Below are 18,865 nucleotides of genomic sequence, written 5' to 3'. Positions count from 1 at the left end.
GTCTGACCGCTGTGCTTGCCAACAAGGGTTTTGCCACCAAGTATTAGGTCTTGTTTGCCAGAGGGATTAAATACTTATTTCCCTCTGCAGAATGCAAATAAATTCATATACTTTCCACAATGTGATTTTCCGGATTTAATTTGTGATGTGCTATCTCTCACTGTTACCAATAACCTACCCTTCAATTATGGGCTGCTCATGTCTTTGTCAGTGGGCAAACTTACAAAATCAGCAAGGGATCAAATACTTATTTCCACCACTGTAACCCTCCATTGCCTGCCACATTGAGCCTGCCATGAGTGGGAAAGCGTGGGGTACAAATGTAACAAAAAACAAAAACAAAAAACATTATAGTGTTTGGAATATGTTCACTTTGAGAATCAGGTGCTCAACATTAAAAGTTTATATTTATTTACTTATGGCATTTTATCGCACATTAAACATGAATTAGATTGGAACTGGGATCATTTAATTTTTTTTCCTGGCGTAATGCATTGCCACCCCCCCCCCCCCCCCCCAGGCTCTCTCCCCGGCTATAGGCAGCTCTGCAATTGGGGGGGGGGGGCGCAGAGGGGGACCGGGGAGCGAGCCTGTTTTTAAACATTTACCAGCACACCACTATCATCCCTCATATTTTATGATTCATACCCAAGTTAAACAAGTAAGAAAGGCATGTGAAGTATGACTCATGGAATTCTTGCCATCCTCTATGCATCTGCATGCATGCATGCTCTGTAAAAGGGTAGGAGGATGGGGATAGTTAGAATGACAAGGCAACTAAACAGGTATTTTGCACACTTTTTCAACACCAGGAAGTCATATACATAGCAACTGCATAGTTCAGTCATTATGGGATTATCATATATAGTAACTATTAAAACACATATGATGTGTTTTGTGAATTTCAGAGTAATTGAAACAGGCAATCCAGAAGCATAGAAAAGGGGTATGGTATGCTGTTTGTATAATAAGTGAGAAAATACAGCTGGATATGAGAGAGCACTGGGGGTGGGAAGTACCACTGCCCAATTAGCACCAGGTACACTCCAGCCGGATATGTAAACTGCAATAGCCTCTAGAAAATGTAATACAAGAAAAAAAAAAAGCAGGATAACAACCAAAAATCCTTAACAGCATAGTGGGAAGGGGGGGGGGGGGGGGGAGAGAGAGGAGAGATTGGGGAAAAAATAGTGTAACAGAAACCCCCTATTAAAAGTTTTTAAAAAAGCCCTCCCTCTATCCCTTACATAAATGTGGTGAACCCTGCATCCCCCCCCCCCAAAAAGAAAAGTTCTAAAATAAACCCTTTTAACATATTCCTTCCATATAAATGCCTACGATAAACTTGCAAAAAAATTTAATACTTTTCTTCTATTTTTTTACATATAAGAGCTAACCACTCAGCTTGTGTCCTTTCCCTCCATCTTCCCAACAGGGAAAAAAGAACAGTCATCAATAACTAACAGCAATTGTATAAATACAACACTGCTAGTCTGCTTCCTGCTCAGGAAAGAACACCATTGCTCCTCCTCGTGGTTAGCGAGACCAAACACTTTCAAACGCATTTCTCCAGTTACAAACTATAGAAATGATCCCTGAAAGTATAGTCTTAACTGAAAACTGGTCAGCTCTCACAATCCAGATCCCACAGCCTCCCCTTGAAGTTACAGTGGGAAAACATTAAACCTGCTTCCTCAACAAAGAAAGTGTGTCTACAAAAAAAATCAACTAGATATAGTATTACACTACCCAAAAAATGTCACATTTTAACACATTTCTTTACGTTTTACCAACGTTTTACACAGCTCTAGATAGACACACCTCCTATTTAACATATGACACCATCATCAGACACAGAGCTCTTGGCAGCTTTTGCTCCTCCCTCCCTCCCCTGTTCTACTCTGTGCTGCTTCCTGTGTAAAGCACAGTGCACAAAACAGCACAGACATTTCATAAAGAACGTTACAAAATTGACCTCTAGATAATACAGAAACCTAATAAACTATACATCTCTCAGTATTCTTACTTTTTGAAATATTAAAATATAAATACATTTGCCTGACAGGTTCTGCTTTACAAACACAAGCCTTTTCTAAAAAGAAATTGGTCCTGTACACAAGAGCGTACACTGGAAAACCGAAACACTTCCAATTAACTTGACAGTGTGCATAAGGTTTCCTTCAGTTTATGAATATAATTATTTTGTACCTTTCTACCATGTATTCGAAGTTACATATCTTTGCCACACCAGTGGAAACAAGCTGTACAGCATAAGACGTGAGTGAACGATGGATAAATCTTTGTGAGTGTAAGTACATTAAGGCTTCATTAACCTGAAGCAATATATGAACGATTGTTTCCATCTGTAGTACTGGGAACTCAGAACGCTGAAATGAGAACAAACAGAAAATGATGGCAGATAAACACTGCAGGGCTTACTCAGTTTGCCCATTCCTGCTGCAATACAATAGTTACAGGTTTTAAAAATATTTCCTCATGTCTAGGGATCCTCTATGCTTATCCCAGGCTTTCCTAAATTCTATTACTATTATGGCCTCCACCACTCCCACTGAAAGTATCAAACATATAAACGGCAAGTGACCATACTCGCAAATGCGCAGTACAGACTTCCCTCTCTGTCCCGCCCTCGCGTCAAGACGTCATGATGTCAGAGGACGGAACAGAAAGGGAAACGGAGTCGAATTGTCGGACGACGACGCTGCCGCCTGGAAAGGAACATCGCGCGAAACAACCTCCCCCCCCCCGCATCGGGCCCCCTGTACTAACCTGACAGCGCCTCTCACCTCCGTGTGGAAGCGCTGCAGGCAGCAACAGAGCGATCTGCTGCTGCCTGTAGCGCTTTCACATGGAGGTGAGAGGTGCTGTCAGGTCAGTGCAGGGGGCCTGGCACGGAGGGGGGAGAGGGCGGCGGCGAGGAGGGTAGCTGGACATGGGGGGAGGGCAGGGGGAGAGGGCATGGTTGCTGGACATGGGGTGAGAGCAGGGCAGAGAGGAGGGTTGCTGGACGAGGGGGGAGAGGGAGGCCAAGGGAAAGAGGAGGGTTGCTGGATATGGGGGTGAGGATCGGTGGACGGGGTGAGGCCAGGGGAGAGAGGAGGGCTGCAATACTCGCCCGTTTTTGCGGGTTTAACGGCTAGGTTCTTATATTCTGTCCCCTTTCTGTGATCACAAACTTCTATACAATATTCCTAGTCTACCATACTTCAGCTGCATATGCATATTATGACTTTTGTTCAGCAGTTTCCTTTCTATTGGAAAATGCTCATCACTACATCTGAAGTATTTGCACATTTGTATCATATCTCCTTAACCCCCTCACTCTTCCAATCTACGTCAATTTTCAGCACAGTAGTATCTATATCAGTTATACATATACGAGCTGAAGCAAAAAATACCAGGTATAATTTATATATTATATATTTTTTTTAATTTATTCATGTATTCATTCATGACATTTATACCCCATATTAGCCTGAAATAGACTCAAATTCAATGTGGCTTACAAACAAACATAGTAGCATAGTAACATAGTAAACAATAAGTGAATAAAACATAATAATATACAGAATATAACACAAATTACGATAACTTCAAGAAGCAAATTAATACATGTGAAGTAACCAGAAATATAAATATAGATATAGATACATACAAAGATACATACAGATAAAGCTATAGATATAAAGATAAAAAGATAGCCTGAAAGCTACCAAAGCGGTGTACATTCACATACAGTAGGAATTTTTCTGTCCCTGGAGGGCTGATAGTCTAAGTTAGTACCTCAGGAAATGGAGGGTTAGTGACTTGCCCAGGATCACAAGGAGCTACAATGGGATTTCAAAGGAGCTCCCCTGGTTCTCAGGCTACTACTACTCAACAGAAAGCCATTGAGGCCTAGATGCACTAAACGTTTTTCAGCGTTAAATGAGCCCTCAGGGAAGAATTTCCTATCCTTTCCATGCACTAAAGCCTATTTTCCGACGACAGTAGCAGCTAACGAAAACTGAATGCAGATGAGCAATTCTTCTACAAATCCCATTGAAATGACATGCACTAACCTTTTCCGATTCGTTTAACGCAGGAGAACACCGTGAAATCTAACGAGAGTCTGTACCTCTCGTTAGGGCTGTCTGTCTGCTAGAAGTTAACAAAATCCAATAAAAAAAATAACTGGGGGGGGGGCAAAAACGCGTCAGGGGCGTCCTTTATTGACGCCCCAGGTCGCCACTGCTCCCCTCTCCCTCAGCACCAAAAAAGAAAAAAAAAAAAGGATCGGGAGGGGGCAAAGGCACTCGTCATGAGCGTCCTGTATGGTTTACCTACGTCAGAGGAGGGCGGGCCCAGGAAGAAAGAAGGGACCTCTGAGGAGGCCTTCTGACTCGCCGATCAGCTGTTCTTGCCCGTGCAGCAGAGGTGAGAGGCGCTGCACGGGCCGGTAAGGCAAAGGGGGGGGGGGTCGTTGGATGGGGGCAGCGGCAGCCACGACCAAAGGGGGGGGGGGGGGGGCGGGGCCGGAGCATGGCAGGAGGCGGAGCTAGTGTGGGAGAATACAGGAAGGGAGGAGGGCCGGCCCAGGGCTGCTAAAATTGGAGATTTTTCGTGTGTGGGGGGGGGGGGGGGAAGCGGGGAGCAGCGGGGGGGGGGGGCAAGGCGTCCATACAGGACGCTCATGACGAGTGCCTTTGCCCCCTCCCGAAACACGTGTTTGTGGGGTTTTTTTTGTTTGTTTTGACAGCTGGGCCTTTGTGGCATGCGCAGAGCAGCCAGCATAACGCTTGGGCTGCTCTGCGCATGCTTTAGGCGCTGATTAACGACGGGTTTAACGATTCTGTGATACATCCTACTTTGCAATACCGATCCGAACATTTCTGGAGTGTTTTTGTAGTGCATGCCTCGTTTTTTAAAAATCGTTAAGCACTTTTCCGATTCTTATTTTTTAACGTTTGGTTGATGCATCTGGGCCTTAGTCAGGGCACTTATCAGCACTGTACATTCTCAACTGGGCTCATACAGAATTGCTGAGGAGCATACACATGCTAAAATATTAGCGCTAAGCACTATTCTATAAAGGGCATTCTGGGATGAGCACCCTTTATAGAACAGCGTTTAGCACGCCCAAAGTTGAGGACCAGTATTTATGCCAGCCAGCCAAAACCTGGTGTAAATGCCACTGCCCAATTTAGGGCATTTCAGCAAATAGCGTTATTCTATAACACTGTGTGCAACTTTTCAGCATGCCCCTGACCCACCCACTTTTGCTATGGGATTTTAGTGCCCAGTATTATAGAATAGCGTGCAGGCAGATGCACGCGCAAAACCAAATTAATGCCAATTAACATCAATAACTGATTATGGTCAATTGATAATTAACAGCTTGTTAACCAATTTGCACACACACCTTGGATCTGCTCTGAAATTTGGGTGCCAAAATTTTGGCGCTGGGGGATTATATAATAGGTAGAAAGGTAGAAAATAGGAAGAGCAAAGTTGAGACTGAGGGGAACACAATTATGCCTAATAATGCTCTGCTTCAATTCATGCCAAGCTTTGAAATATACTCTACACTAGTAAAAAAAAGGCCTGTTTCTGAAAGAAATGAAACGGACGCTAGCAAGGATGTCCTCTAATGGCAATTATGTTTTTAAGGGAACTGTTAGGAGAGAGTATGTGTGAGAGAGTGAATGAGTATGTGTCAGTGAGTATGTGTGAGAGAGAAAGAGTGTGTGATTCAGAGACAGTGTGTGATTGAGAGACAGAATGTGTGTGTGTGTCTGTCTGTGTGAGTGCGAGTGTAGTGTGTGTCCCGTGTGCACCAATTATGCTCTCTTCCCTGCTGTGCCCTGCCCCCTCCATCCATCCATGTGCATCTCTCCCCTGCTGGTGCAGCAATTCTCCTCTGTCCCTTGCCCTCCCCCCCTACATGTGCATCCCACCTCCCCCCTCCACCTCCCTCCCTCCCATTTCCAGTCCCTCCCAGTTTCAGGCCCCCCTCCCTCCCAGTTCCAGGCCCCCTCCCTCCGATTTTTAAAACTCATTTTGACTTACCACGTCGGGGTTATGGCGGCCGGCAGCAGCGGTACAAAGCGTGCAGGCTCAGCCCTTCTCTCTCTCTCAGCTGTGGTCACGCCCTTGCAGAAACAGGAAATGAGGGCAGGACCACACCTGAGAGAGAAGGGCCGAGGCTGGATGCTTTGTACCGCTGCTGCCAGCCGCCGTAACCCCGACGTGGTAAGTGAAGATGAGTTTTAAAAATCAGAGGGAGGGGCCTGGAACTGGAAGGGAGGGAGGGACGGTGAACGTTGGAGCAGCCCCTCTCCTTCGTTAGTGCTGGCTGTTCCATGGACGGACGCCGCTTCAGAGTGGATTCGCTTCAGTTTCACCTGTTCCTGTGGACTCGCCCTTCCGGAAACAGGCTGTCAGTGGCGATCAAGGGGTGAATCAGAAACAGGCTGTGAGTGACGATCGAGGGCTGAATCTGGAGTACTGTAGCGGCTAACGCGTTCCGTGCTCCCGCGGTAAGTTTCTGTCACAGATTAACAGAAGCGTGCTCGAGATCAACATCTCAGCCCTGTGGGGTTTTTTTGAGTTGCGCACTTCCCGCCTCCTGGCTTCGAATCTAATATAATAATTTGCTCTTGCAATGTTCCAATGTGGGAGTGACGTCAGCTGATGGTTATGAACGTAGCCAGAGACATTGGAACGTTGCAAAAGCAAATTATTATATTAGATAAGAAGAGGAGAGGGCAGTAAGCATGGTTGCATTTTCCTGCTGTCTACCAGGGCAATGAAGTTACTTATCTGTAGTAGGAGTTCTCCAAGGACAGGATACATACCCTTGCATCTAGGGTGACATCATATAGGAGCCCATGTGGGAACAGGGAACACTCTCCCAGTGGTGTACCTAGGGTAGTTGACACCCAGGGCTGCTCATTTTTTAACACCCCCCTCCACAATCCAGTACTAGGCATATTGAGAATACAAAACACTCAGGACCTATAGAGCAATTCTACCATACCATAAGCAGTAATTTCTACGAGTCACACAAGGAAAAGGAACGCATCTTAAACACTACAGTGAGAACTAGAACATCAATTCACCTATTGTAAAACGAAACCAGACAGAATAGTACAGATCGGCGATCCTGCACAGTCAGTGCCAACTGAAAGCCATGTCTTTTTCACAAACACAGATACACCCTAATCCACTATAGAATAAGTAATCATAAACTTTCTATTTAGACAAAAATTAAACTGAACCCCCAAGATGCCAGACTCTGCATACAATGCAACACCACAGAAACAGACAATGTCCCCTAGTACTGTGCAAAATATAAAGACAGCAGATGTAAATTTGAAAAAACTAACAAATACCAATCACCACTTTACAAATTAACAAACAGAAATAAAACAAATATAGAAAATAAAATAATACCATTCTTTCATCTGCCCTCCTTTTCAGCCCCAGACCCATTCTCCCACCTGCCCTTGCCCCAGGCATGGCCCCATTTTCCCTCCTGCCCCCTTCTCAGACCACAGTTCCAGCTCCAGGCCCCTTCTCCCATCTGAGCCCCCCCCCCCCCCGACCCAGTCCCCTTCTCCCATGTGAGCCTCCCCTCCCCAGTCCCCACCTGCCTACTCAGCTCCCTCAACAGCCCTCTTCTCTTTATTTATTGCATTTGTACCCCACATTATCCCACCTTTTTGCAGGCTCAATGTGGCTTACAGGGTGTTAATTTGGTATGATCATTACAGTATTAGATACAGTCGGTAATAAATTGGAAGTAAAAGAGGAATTAATTAGAAGGTAATGTGTAGGTCGTGTCGAAGTGTTTTAGAGCGTTTGGGTGATGTACGGAGTAGTATGATTCATCAAGGATTGTTTTTGTAGGCTATGTTGAAGAGAAATGTCTTCAAAGGTTTGTAGTTTGATTCATCAAGGATTATTTTTGTAGGCTTTGTTGAAGAGAAATGTCTTCAGAGATTTGCGAAAGTTGGTTAAGTTGTCCTGCCTACCCTCAGTTCCCTCGACAGCCCTCTTCTCTCTGCCACTCGGCACCTTACCTTTAAAAAAAATCTCTGAAGTGGCAGCACAGCGCCTCGCGTCTGTGTGCAAAAGAAGCGGATCGCCTCGTCTGGCCTTCCCTCACTGTGTCCCGCCCTCCTCTGATATAACTTCCTATTTCCGCAAGGGCAGGACACAGTGAGGGAAGGCCTGACGAGGCAATCCACTTCTTTTGCACACAGATGCAAGGCACTGCGCCGCCGCTTCAGAGATTTTTTTTAACGGCAGGGTGCCAGGTGGCAGAGAGAAGAGGGCTGTCGAGGGAACTGAGGGTAGGCAGGTGGGGACTGGGGACTGCGGTCTTTGGGTGGGAGCAGCGGGAGCAGAGCCACTCCCCCTCGTGCTGACACCCGGGGTGGACCGCCCCCACCAACTCGCCCTTGGTACGCCACTGCACTCTCCAACTCATTTACCACAAACTTTTAAGAACACTGCACTGCACATGTGCGCATTTCTTGCCTGCCACTGTCGCGCTGGACCTACCCAGTCGAATATATAGCTTGTAGAATACAATTCCACAGGTAGGAGGGAGGGTATGTAAGGCTATGTATCCTGCTGTCCTCGGAGGATACCTGTTACAGGTAACTAACTTGCTTTCTTTGAGGACAAACAGGATAATCATAGACTTTCATCTGGGACTCCCTAGCTACAGACCACCTTCAAAAAAAGGGAAATATGAAGAACAACCTGCAACAGGCAAGAGTTAATAAACAGTGGCTTACATCTTTACCTTTTTTTTTTTTGGAAGGCAATCTGGAACATTAAAAAATTGGGCCTGGGGGGGGGGGGGGGGTGGAGTTGAATTCTAGACCCCAAATAGATTCTGAAGGACAGTCACATCAGGAATTCTGTTTCAAACACTACTGAAAAGTGAGTGTGTGGATTGAATACCATGTTGCAGCCGTGCAGATTTTCTCACTAGACTAGCCGTTAAGCCTGTAACAACGGGCTAGTTTTTTGTTTTCCTATGGCCTCCCCCCCCCCCCCCCCCGTCCACCAACCCTGCTCTCTCCCCTTCCCTCCCCCAAAGGTTCCAGAGGAGATCCGGGAAATTATAGACCGGTGAGTCTGACGTCGGTGCCGGGCAAGATGGTGGAGGCTATTATTAAGAATAAAATTGCAGAGCATATACAAAAACATGGACTGATGAGACAAAGTCAGCACGGATTTAGTGAAGGGAAGTCTTGCCTCACCAATCTAATGCATTTTTTTGAGGGGGTAAGCAAACATGTGGACAATGGGGAGCCGGTTGATATTGTATATCTGGATTTTCAGAAGGCGTTTGACAAAGTGCCGCACGAAAGACTCCTGAAGAAATTGCAGAGTCATGGAATCGGAGGTAGGGTATTATTATGGATTAAGAACTGGTTGAAAGATAGGAAGCAGAGAGTAGGATTGCGTGGCCAGTATTCTCAGTGGAGGAGGGTAGTTAGTGGGGTCCCGCAGGGGTCTGTGCTGGGTCCGTTGCTTTTTAATGTATTTATAAATGACCTAGAGATGGGAATAACTAGTGAGGTAATTAAATTCGCCGATGACACAAAATTATTCAGGGTCGTCAAGTCGCAGGAGGAATGTGAACGATTACAGGAGGACCTTGCGAGACTGGGAGAATGGGCGTGCAAGTGGCAGATGAAGTTCAATGTTGACAAGTGCAAAGTGATGCATGTGGGTAAGAGGAACCCGAATTATAGCTACGTCTTGCAAGGTTCCGCGTTAGGAGTTACGGATCAAGAAAGGGATCTGGGTGTCGTCGTCGATGATACGCTGAAACCTTCTGCTCAGTGTGCTGCTGCGGCTAGGAAAGCGAATAGAATGTTGGGTGTTATTAGGAAGGGTATGGAGTCCAGGTGTGCGGATGTTATAATGCCGTTGTATCGCTCCATGGTGCGACCGCACCTGGAGTATTGTGTTCAGTACTGGTCTCCGTATCTCAAAAAAGATATAGTAGAATTGGAAAAGGTACAGCGAAGGGCGACGAAAATGATAGTGGGGATGGGACGACTTTCCTATGAAGAGAGGCTGAGAAGGCTAGGGCTTTTCAGCTTGGAGAAGAGACGGCTGAGGGGAGATATGATAGAAGTGTATAAAATAATGAGTGGAATGGATCGGGTGGATGTGAAGCGACTGTTCACGCTATCCAAAAATACTAGGACTAGAGGGCATGAGTTGAAGCTACAGTGTGGTAAATTTAAAACGAATCGGAGAAAATTTTTCTTCACCCAACGTGTAATTAGACTCTGGAATTCATTGCCGGAGAACGTGGTACGGGCGGTTAGCTTGACGGAGTTTAAAAAGGGGTTAGATAGATTCCTAAAGGACAAGTCCATAGACCGCTATTAAATGGACTGGAAAAATTCCTCATTTTTAGGTATAACTTGTCTGGAATGTTTTTACGTTTGGGGAGCGTGCCAGGTGCCCTTGACCTGGATTGGCCACTGTCGGTGACAGGATGCTGGGCTAGATGGACCTTTGGTCTTTCCCAGTATGGCACTACTTATGTACTTATGTACTTATAATGTCCAGCAACCCTCCTCTCCCCCTTCCCATCCGCTCCATCCACCCGTGTCCATCAACTGTTCTCTTCCCTACCCTCCATCCTCGGGATCCCATTCACTGCGATTGTGACCTGCTGTGCCCTGCCGTCCCCGCCGCCGCCATTTCGCCGTCGTGTCATCAGTTCTCCATTGCTGCATCTGTTTCCCTCAGTTCCGCCCCATCCTTCCCTCCGATTTCCACGCCCATGTCCAAGCCCTCCTCCCTATTGGGCTGTACTGCTGGTGGAGGCGGGCCTTGGACTTCTACACTCTCAGCGTTCTGACTCTACTGTGCATTTGCAGGTGAGTCGGTCTCTTGCCGTTTATATGTTTGATGCTCTCAACTGAGCTACTGATGCAGCCATTGCATAAGAAAATGTAGTCTGCAATAACCCAGACCTGGCTAGAGGCACACCCCCTGTTGAAAATTCCTGGCTACGCCACATATGCAGATAGACCTGATGCAGCTTCAAAGGTACAGCTGGTGGTTCAGCAGGGTAGAAAAGGCAGAGGGTTGGATTGGGGACAGGGAGGTAGAGGAATGACACATAGGTTAGGCAGCAGCAATCCTCTGGTGAATTTCATCAGATGTCAACTAGTAGAAAACAAGCAGAAATATCTAGTAGTGCTTTAGAAATGATAAGTAGTAGTAGTAGTAGTAGTAAATATCTGCTGACATTAAGCCTCTTTTTTCCTGATTTGTTCTCCTTCCCTTTGAGCTCTGAAAATGGCAAAGGAAGAGAAAATATATTTCTTGTCATCTTAAATTAAAATTCTAGGAATTTCATTTTCAAATATAGACAACAAATACCATATATAATCAACCTGGTAATCCTGCTGAATTCTTGCAATACAATCTCAGTTTTACCCTGGTAAACGTTATAAAGCACTTAAAGGTATAATTTACCTTTTCATGAAGAATGATATAAGGATCCAAATTTAACCCTTTCATACACAAGACGAATGTTTTCCAAGTCATCTGAGACACAAATAGCCATCAACAGCAGCAAATGGTTATGATGAAGTTGGCTGTCCAGTAGAAAGAAATTAGTTATATGTGCACAGAACAAAAATGCAAATTATTCTAAGCTAAAAAGATAATGCATTTTCCTAGAGATCAGAAAGTATCTTCATTTTCCCTAAAACAGTGGTCTGTTCAGCATACATACAATAGTGGAGCCATCTAGCCTTCAAAACTGGTACTGCAGTCTTAAATTTCACCCTATGAAGTACTTTGTATGTAAACACTGATTTATTATTTGTATTGCCGTTCTTGTAACTACTACTACTTATCACTTCTATAGCGCTACAAGGCATATGCAGCGCTGTACAATCTCTAAGATAAATATATAAATACATTTTAATATAATTATATGTTTCCTCTATACTCCACTTTGAGTTCTTTAAAAGGGACAACTAAAAAAATGATTAAATATTTTTTTACATATTTTTTTCATCAGTTACCTTGCAAATATTTTTACTCTGCTTTAATAACTATGTGGTCTTTTTACTAAGCTGTGTTAGGCACTAATGCACACCAAACGCAGCAAAAAAAATGGAGTACTGCGGGGGACACTCAAGTATCCTGTGGTAACTTGGAAATGTGCGAGCGCTAAATGTGTGCTAAATAATTTTCTAATTTTTTTTTTTTGAGGGAATGTCATGGGTGGAGAGTGGGAGCTCCTGCGCTAACCAGTTAGACCATCTATATTACCACAAACTAATTGGTTAGCCCACAGATAAAGCATGAGCCTTACCACCTACAAAATGGGGGCAGTAAGTATTCACATGGTAATTTTAAAAAACAACCATGTGCTAATGGCAACATTAGTGCATGGCTATTAATGTAAAATTAGAAAAAAAGCTATTTTTACAGCTGCAGTAAAAATGGCTTTATCGTGCGGGAAAGATCCACATAATGGCACACTAAGCCCACTCTTTACTGTAGCTTACTAAGAGGACCTCTGTTTACTTAGCACTCAAACTACTTAACTATGGGATCTTCTACTACAGATCAGCGCACATTACCTGTAGCAAGGCCCAAAAGAATAAAATGGGTCCTGTGACAGATAACATGCACTAATCTTTAGTAAAAGACCCCCTATGTGAGGCATGAAAAGGAAGTTTTTGATCTTAAGAAATTATTATTATTATTATGTTACATTTGTACCCCACATTTTCCCACCTATTTGCAGGCTCAATGTGGCTTACATAGTACCGTAATGGAAATGTGCAGAAAATTCAAAATTTAGCATGGGACAAACAATATAAATGAACTCTGTTGCTCTACTGCAGATCCAAGTTAGGCTGATCAAACAGAATATTTGAAACATTTCCACAGACTTTCTTACCTCATATGTTCTTGTTCTACAATTAGCAAATCAACCAAACGCAGTTTACTACAGTTCTGATGTGCTGGAGGAGTGAGTTCTTTTACTGTGACACGAGTGCCACCCCACATTAAACTACAAACAGACCAAGAAGAAATGTATAAACAGTTACTTAGTTCTTATTACTCATAATAGCAGCTCATGTAGTCTGTTCCTGATTTATGTTTAATCATTTTTATTAAGTGTCACACAAACATTATAGAACATAGTTACATTTTCATTGCAGAGACTCCTAGACATTGAAGATGCTAACATCCATTGGATACATATCATAATGATCTTTATTCCCCCCCTTTTCCCCCCCTTCCCACCCTCCCTCCCCAACTCCTCCCTCCCTCATTTATGCAGCCTCTTTCATTTTAATACTTTGAAACCCCCCCTTTCCTCCCTTCCCTCCCTCCCTGCCCTCCCATACAGTGAATACTTTGATCCTACCACCCCTCAACCAGCACCAATCTATCAAGTGAGTGAATTAACCAGTAAGCTACGAGCTCTACCTGAAAGTGCCTGCACATAAGGTTCCCAAATCTCCAAAAAAACCTGTCTACTTCTAGGGCTTCTGTTCACACTATATGCCTCCATCATCGCTAAAGAATGCAACATATTTCTCCATAGCCAATATGAGGGTCCCACTTCCTGGGTCCAATATTGCAATATACTTTGTTTCCCAATCAGAATAGCTTTGTATATGAATAATCTCTCCTTATGTCTCAAATCCCTCCCGCTCCCTCCTAGTCCTAACACTATGTTCGGAGGGCGCAAATTTATCTTTTTATTTATCAATGTCTCACAAAAACCCATAATTTTACTCCAAAACTTTCTAATTTCAGGACATTCCCATAACATATGATATAAGGAAGCTCTCTGGAAATTACACTTTATACACTTTGGTTCTTGTATATTACCCGTGTAGTATGCCTGTATGGGGGAGAAATACCCTCTCAAGATTATTCTAAATTGTATCTCCCGATGTCGAGCGCTGGTCATCTTACATGTAATCTCCTTCAGAAACTGGGCAATGTCACTACTGCTAACCTCCACCCTCATATCTGCAGACCACCTCCGAGCCACCTCTCCATATTCTCGCTGCGCAAATATCATACCCAGCTGTTTATAGAGTACAGATACCGAAGTCTGTTCTCTGCCCTGAGGCAAGAATAAGTTCGACATTAAGGCATATATTCCTCTATCATACCTGCCTCTATGCAAGCGCATTATATAACTGTGTAGCTGGAAATAGTCATACCAACTCACATGCTCTGTTCCCACCATATCCACTAAGTCCTCCTGAGTAATAATCTCCCCCGATTCCTGTATCACATCTGCCACCAACACTACTCCTTCCTGTGCCCATCTAATTAACCTCTTTTGATTCCCCCCTTGTCCAAATTCTGCATTCCCCGCTAGTGGAAGCATATCTGTACTATGTGGGTTCTTATTCAAACGTTTTAATATGTACTGCCACGTACGTCTCATAGGTTGTAATAATATATGCTGACTCCATCCCTTAGGTAGCACTTCACTCTTAGCGTGTAACATGTAATATGGATGATACGGCCTAAACAATTCTCTCTCATAGCTCCATGCTGTATATTCTTCGGTTTCTAATATCCAATCCGCTAGATGTCTCGACAAACAGGCCCAATTGTATTGTTTAATGTCTGGCAATCCCAGGCCTCCCTCTACTCTTCTCCCATATAGATATTCCAACTTAACTTTGGCCTTCTTTCCTCCCCAGCAAAACCGAGACACCATTCTACGGAGTTTCTTAAGATCTTTAGTTAGTAAGAGAATTGGTAGCTGTCGCAGAACATACAGCCATTTCGGAAAAATCATCATGGCAAACAAGCCTACCCTACCACTCAATGATAAAGGCAAATCTTCCCACAAAGCCAACTGAATTTTCGTATAATGTAATAGTTCATCCACATTCCTCCTATATAATCGGGTCAAATTCCCAGTTAGAATGATTCCCAGATATTTAAACTCCTTATCCGCCCACCTTAACGGGAACTCCCCCCTCCATTGCTCTCGTACTTTACTGGAGGTGGGCAATCCCTCCGACTTTTGGGTATTTAATTTAAAGCCTGAAAATGCCCCGTATTCCGCGAAGACCTCCATCAGCACCGGCAGAGACTGCTCCGGTCTGGCCAGATGGACTAAAATATCGTCCGCAAAGGCCGAAATTTTAAATTCTCTGCTACCCAATTTCACTCCTTTAATCTCTGGATTCCCTAATATTTCCCGAATCAAGGGATCCAATGTGATGGCAAAAAGTAGCGGGGACAGGGGGCATCCCTGTCTTGTTCCTCGGTTAATCACAAAACTCTGAGAGTACGAGCCATTCACCAACACTCTCGCTGCCGGATTCTTATACAATATAGAAATTGCTTGAGTGAAATATCCCTCAAATCCATACGCTCGCAATGAGGCAAACAAAAATTCCCACTCAACCCTATCGAATGCCTTTTCGGCATCGAAACTTATTAATAATGAATCCCCTCCTTCTCTTCGCAGCCCCTCCATCGTTGCTAAAACCATCCTTATGTTTTTCACACTCTGTCTTCCCTGAACAAACCCGACTTGAGGATCTGCCATTATTCTAGGTAATACTCTAGCCAGTCTCGTTGCTAGTATCTTCGCCAATAATTTAGCCTCGTAGCTAATCAAAGATATTGGTCTATAAGAATCAGGTAGTGTCGGGTCCTTCCCTGGCTTCAGAAAAACCATAACATCCGCTAGTCTCAAGGACTGCGGGAGCTTCCCCATTTCTACAGAAGTGTTGAAAGTATTAGCAAGGGATTCTCCTATGTCTAGCATTAATATTTTATATAGTTCGGCCCTAAAGCCATCCGGCCCCGCAGCCTTATGTAGTGAGCTACCTCTTATTTCTCTAAAGATCTCATCCACTTCTATCGGTTTGTTCAGCTCCCCCCTCTGTTGCTCCGTAATCCTGGGCAAAGTAACATTCTCAAGATACATATCTGGGTCTAGATCATCAGTGTCATCCTTAGCATACAACCGCGTATAATAATCCTGAAACACTTTCTGAATCTCTGCATCCGTATTGACCAATGCCCCCCCCTGAGTCCGGATCGTCATTACTCTTCTCTGCCCCCTCGCTCTTTTCACTAATCGTGCCATCATTTTCCCTGGCTTATTGCCGAACTTATGTAATTGTAATCTATAATAGACAGCGGATTTACTTGCTCGCTGATGCAGCAACTGATTTAAGGACGCTTGTGTAGCCAAGAGTTGCTCCCGAACGTGATCTGCAGAATGTTGCCCATAAGCCCTCCTTAAGTGTATGTCGCGTGCACGAGGACCTTGGCACACTGTCAGGCTTCTTCCCCGGGAGCACTGGTTTCGTGAGTCCTTGGGCCACTGCCGTGGAGCGGCAGTGGCAGGCAAGATCACCTACAAGGTAGAGATGAGACAAGACAGGACAGGAACCCCGGACTGGAGTTCTACACAGGAATACTCAGAACTGGAACGCACCGGACGGGTGCGCACTGGAGTGGGGCCCGCTAGACTGGACACACTGGAGTGGCCCCACCGGACTGGAACATACAGGAGAGAAACCCGCTGGACTGGAACCCGGACTGGACCCAGGCTTCACCTACACTTGACTGCCTTCCCCCTCGGGTTAAGCCCTCAGGTTCTGGCAGCCGGTAGGACTTACAGGAACCGCAGGAATGAAGGTCCAGGAGTGCCCCCTGGCCCCTAGGCGATGGCAAGGCAGACAGGCAGGGAATGTCCGGGTTCTGGCAGTAGGCAGGTTCAAAGCAATGGTCACAGAAGGGCTGGAAACCCACAGAGCAATACACACAGAAGGGCAGAAAACCCACAGAGCAATAAACACAGAAGGGCTGGAAACCCACAAAGCAATAAACACAGAAGGGCTGAAAACCCACAAAGCAATAAACACAGAAGGGCTGAAAACCCACAAAGCAATAAACACAGAAGGGCTGAAAACCCACAGAGCAATAACACAGAAGGGCTGGAAACCCACAAAGCAATAAACACAGAAGGGCTGAAAACCCACAGAGCAAAAAACACAGAAGGGCTGAAAACCCACAGAGCAATAACACAGAAGGGCTGGAAACCCACAAAGCAATAAACACAGAAGGGCTGAAAACCCACAGAGCAATAAACACAGAAGGGTAGGAAGCCCACAGAGCAATAAACACAGAAGGGCTGAAAACCCACAGAGCAATAACACAGAAGGGCTGGAAACCCACAGAGCAATAAACACAGAAGGGTAGGAAGCCCACAGAGCAATGAACACAGAAGGGCTGAAAACCCACAGAGCAATAACACAGAAGGGCTGGAAACCCACAAAGCAAAAGACAAGGAAAGCAAACGGTGCTAACAGCACACTAACCTCGGGACCTAAGGCACTGCGGAGGAAATGGCAATGCAAAAGCCAGGACTGTAGTTTCCAAGTCACTAATAAAGCCCTTCAACACCAGAGCCACAGGTGCAGCAATCACCTTGCAACCAAACAGAGGCTTGACACACAAAGCAGTCATCCCATAGGAAGGAACAGCGGGAGCCATCTTGGATACTGGCAAGGAGGAGGAAGCGGCAGCCATCTTGGAAGAGGCAAAGCCCACACAGGTGAGATTCAGTAGGGCAATCAGCACACAGAGCCAGAGAGAAACTAAGACAGACACAGAGACAAGCAGAAGCCAGCACAGCCACTGACTCCCAGAAACAGGGTAAGTATGAGGGTGGTCACGGCCACAGACGTGACAGTACCCCCTCCTCAAGACCCCCCTCTCGGTCTCCCTGAGGAGGTCAGGTGTCCAGGGGTAACTGTGGTGAAACCTTCTGATCGGTTTCAACCCCCAGACATGGATCACTGGACTGGAAGTCACAAAGAAGTTCAAAACTGGCAGACAGGAGCGGAACTTGTCAACAGGAGGCTCCTTCCAATCACCGCTGGGCCAACTCAGGAACTTGGATGCATCAAGAGGAACCATGTTCAAAAGGAACCCTTCTCGGAGGGAACCCAGACTGAACTCAGGAAGCAAACCGGGACTGGGACCCGGACTAGAGTCAAGAAGCAAACCGGGACTGGAACCCAGGCGTGCGTCAGGAGCTTGACTGGAACTGGAACTCAGAGCAGGCTCAGCATCTTGGCTGGAAGTGGAACTAGGAACGGACTCAGCATCTTGGCTGGAACTGGAGCTCGGGGCAGGGTCAGCATCTTGGCTGGAAGTGGAACTTGGAACGGACTCAGCATCCTGGCTGGAACTGGAACTTTGAACAGGAGTTGAACCGGGACTGGGACCCGGACTGGAATCAGTCTTGACTGGAACAGGAATTCTGAACAGGAGTTGAACCGGGACTGGAACCCGGACTGGAATCAGAAGCTTGACTGGCAGGGCCCCTCAAACTGGACTCAGGAGCTTGGCTGGGAGCGCCCCGCGAACTGGACTTTAACTGAGGCTTGGCAGAACCCACCCTTTGGACAGGGATCGGAGGCTCGAGCGGAAGCGCCACTCGAACTGGCCTTCGGAGCTTGATTGGAGGTACCCTCCAGACTGGAAGCGAAGGTGCCACCTGAACCACCCTGTGGACTGGCATCGGAGGCTTGGTTAGAAGCCCCCCTCGAACTGGACTCAGTGGCTTGACTGGACGGGTCACTTGAACAAGAACCGGAGACTTGACCCGAAGCGCCACTTGCACAGGAATCTGAGGCTCCATCGAAGGCTTCCCTCGGACTGGACTCGGAGACTTCAAAGGGCGTGCCACTTGAACGAGGACTGGAGGCTCGACCTGGAGCGCCACTTGCATAGGAATCTGAGGCTCCGTCAGAAGCACCCCACGGACTGGACTCAGAGGTTTCAGAGG

The 18,865-nt window shown here is 45.7% G+C and overlaps 1 protein-coding gene and 1 non-coding gene across 2 annotated transcripts in view; both read right to left on the bottom strand.

The window, feature by feature from the left end:
- Positions 1 to 18,865, bottom strand: part of LOC115458713 (inactive serine/threonine-protein kinase TEX14-like) — a gene marked incomplete at its 3' end in the record, with an annotated part of 207,866 nt that overhangs the window by 140,589 nt on the left and 48,412 nt on the right. The window contains 4 exon segments of the mRNA XM_030188539.1: positions 2,209 to 2,387; positions 11,524 to 11,539; positions 11,541 to 11,645; positions 12,968 to 13,081. Of these exon segments, the coding sequence (XP_030044399.1) occupies positions 2,209 to 2,387; positions 11,524 to 11,539; positions 11,541 to 11,645; positions 12,968 to 13,081 (414 nt within the window).
- LOC115458715 lies at positions 1,396 to 1,611 on the bottom strand. Its single transcript, XR_003940142.1, has one exon. It is a non-coding gene; the product is annotated as a small nucleolar RNA U3 (small nucleolar RNA).

The sequence above is a fragment of the Microcaecilia unicolor genome, unplaced genomic scaffold (assembly GCF_901765095.1).
Source record: "Microcaecilia unicolor unplaced genomic scaffold, aMicUni1.1, whole genome shotgun sequence".
Lineage (NCBI taxonomy): Eukaryota > Metazoa > Chordata > Amphibia > Gymnophiona > Siphonopidae > Microcaecilia > Microcaecilia unicolor.
The sequence above is the reverse complement of the archived record's forward strand: the minus strand, read 5'-3'. Positions and strand labels throughout refer to the sequence as shown.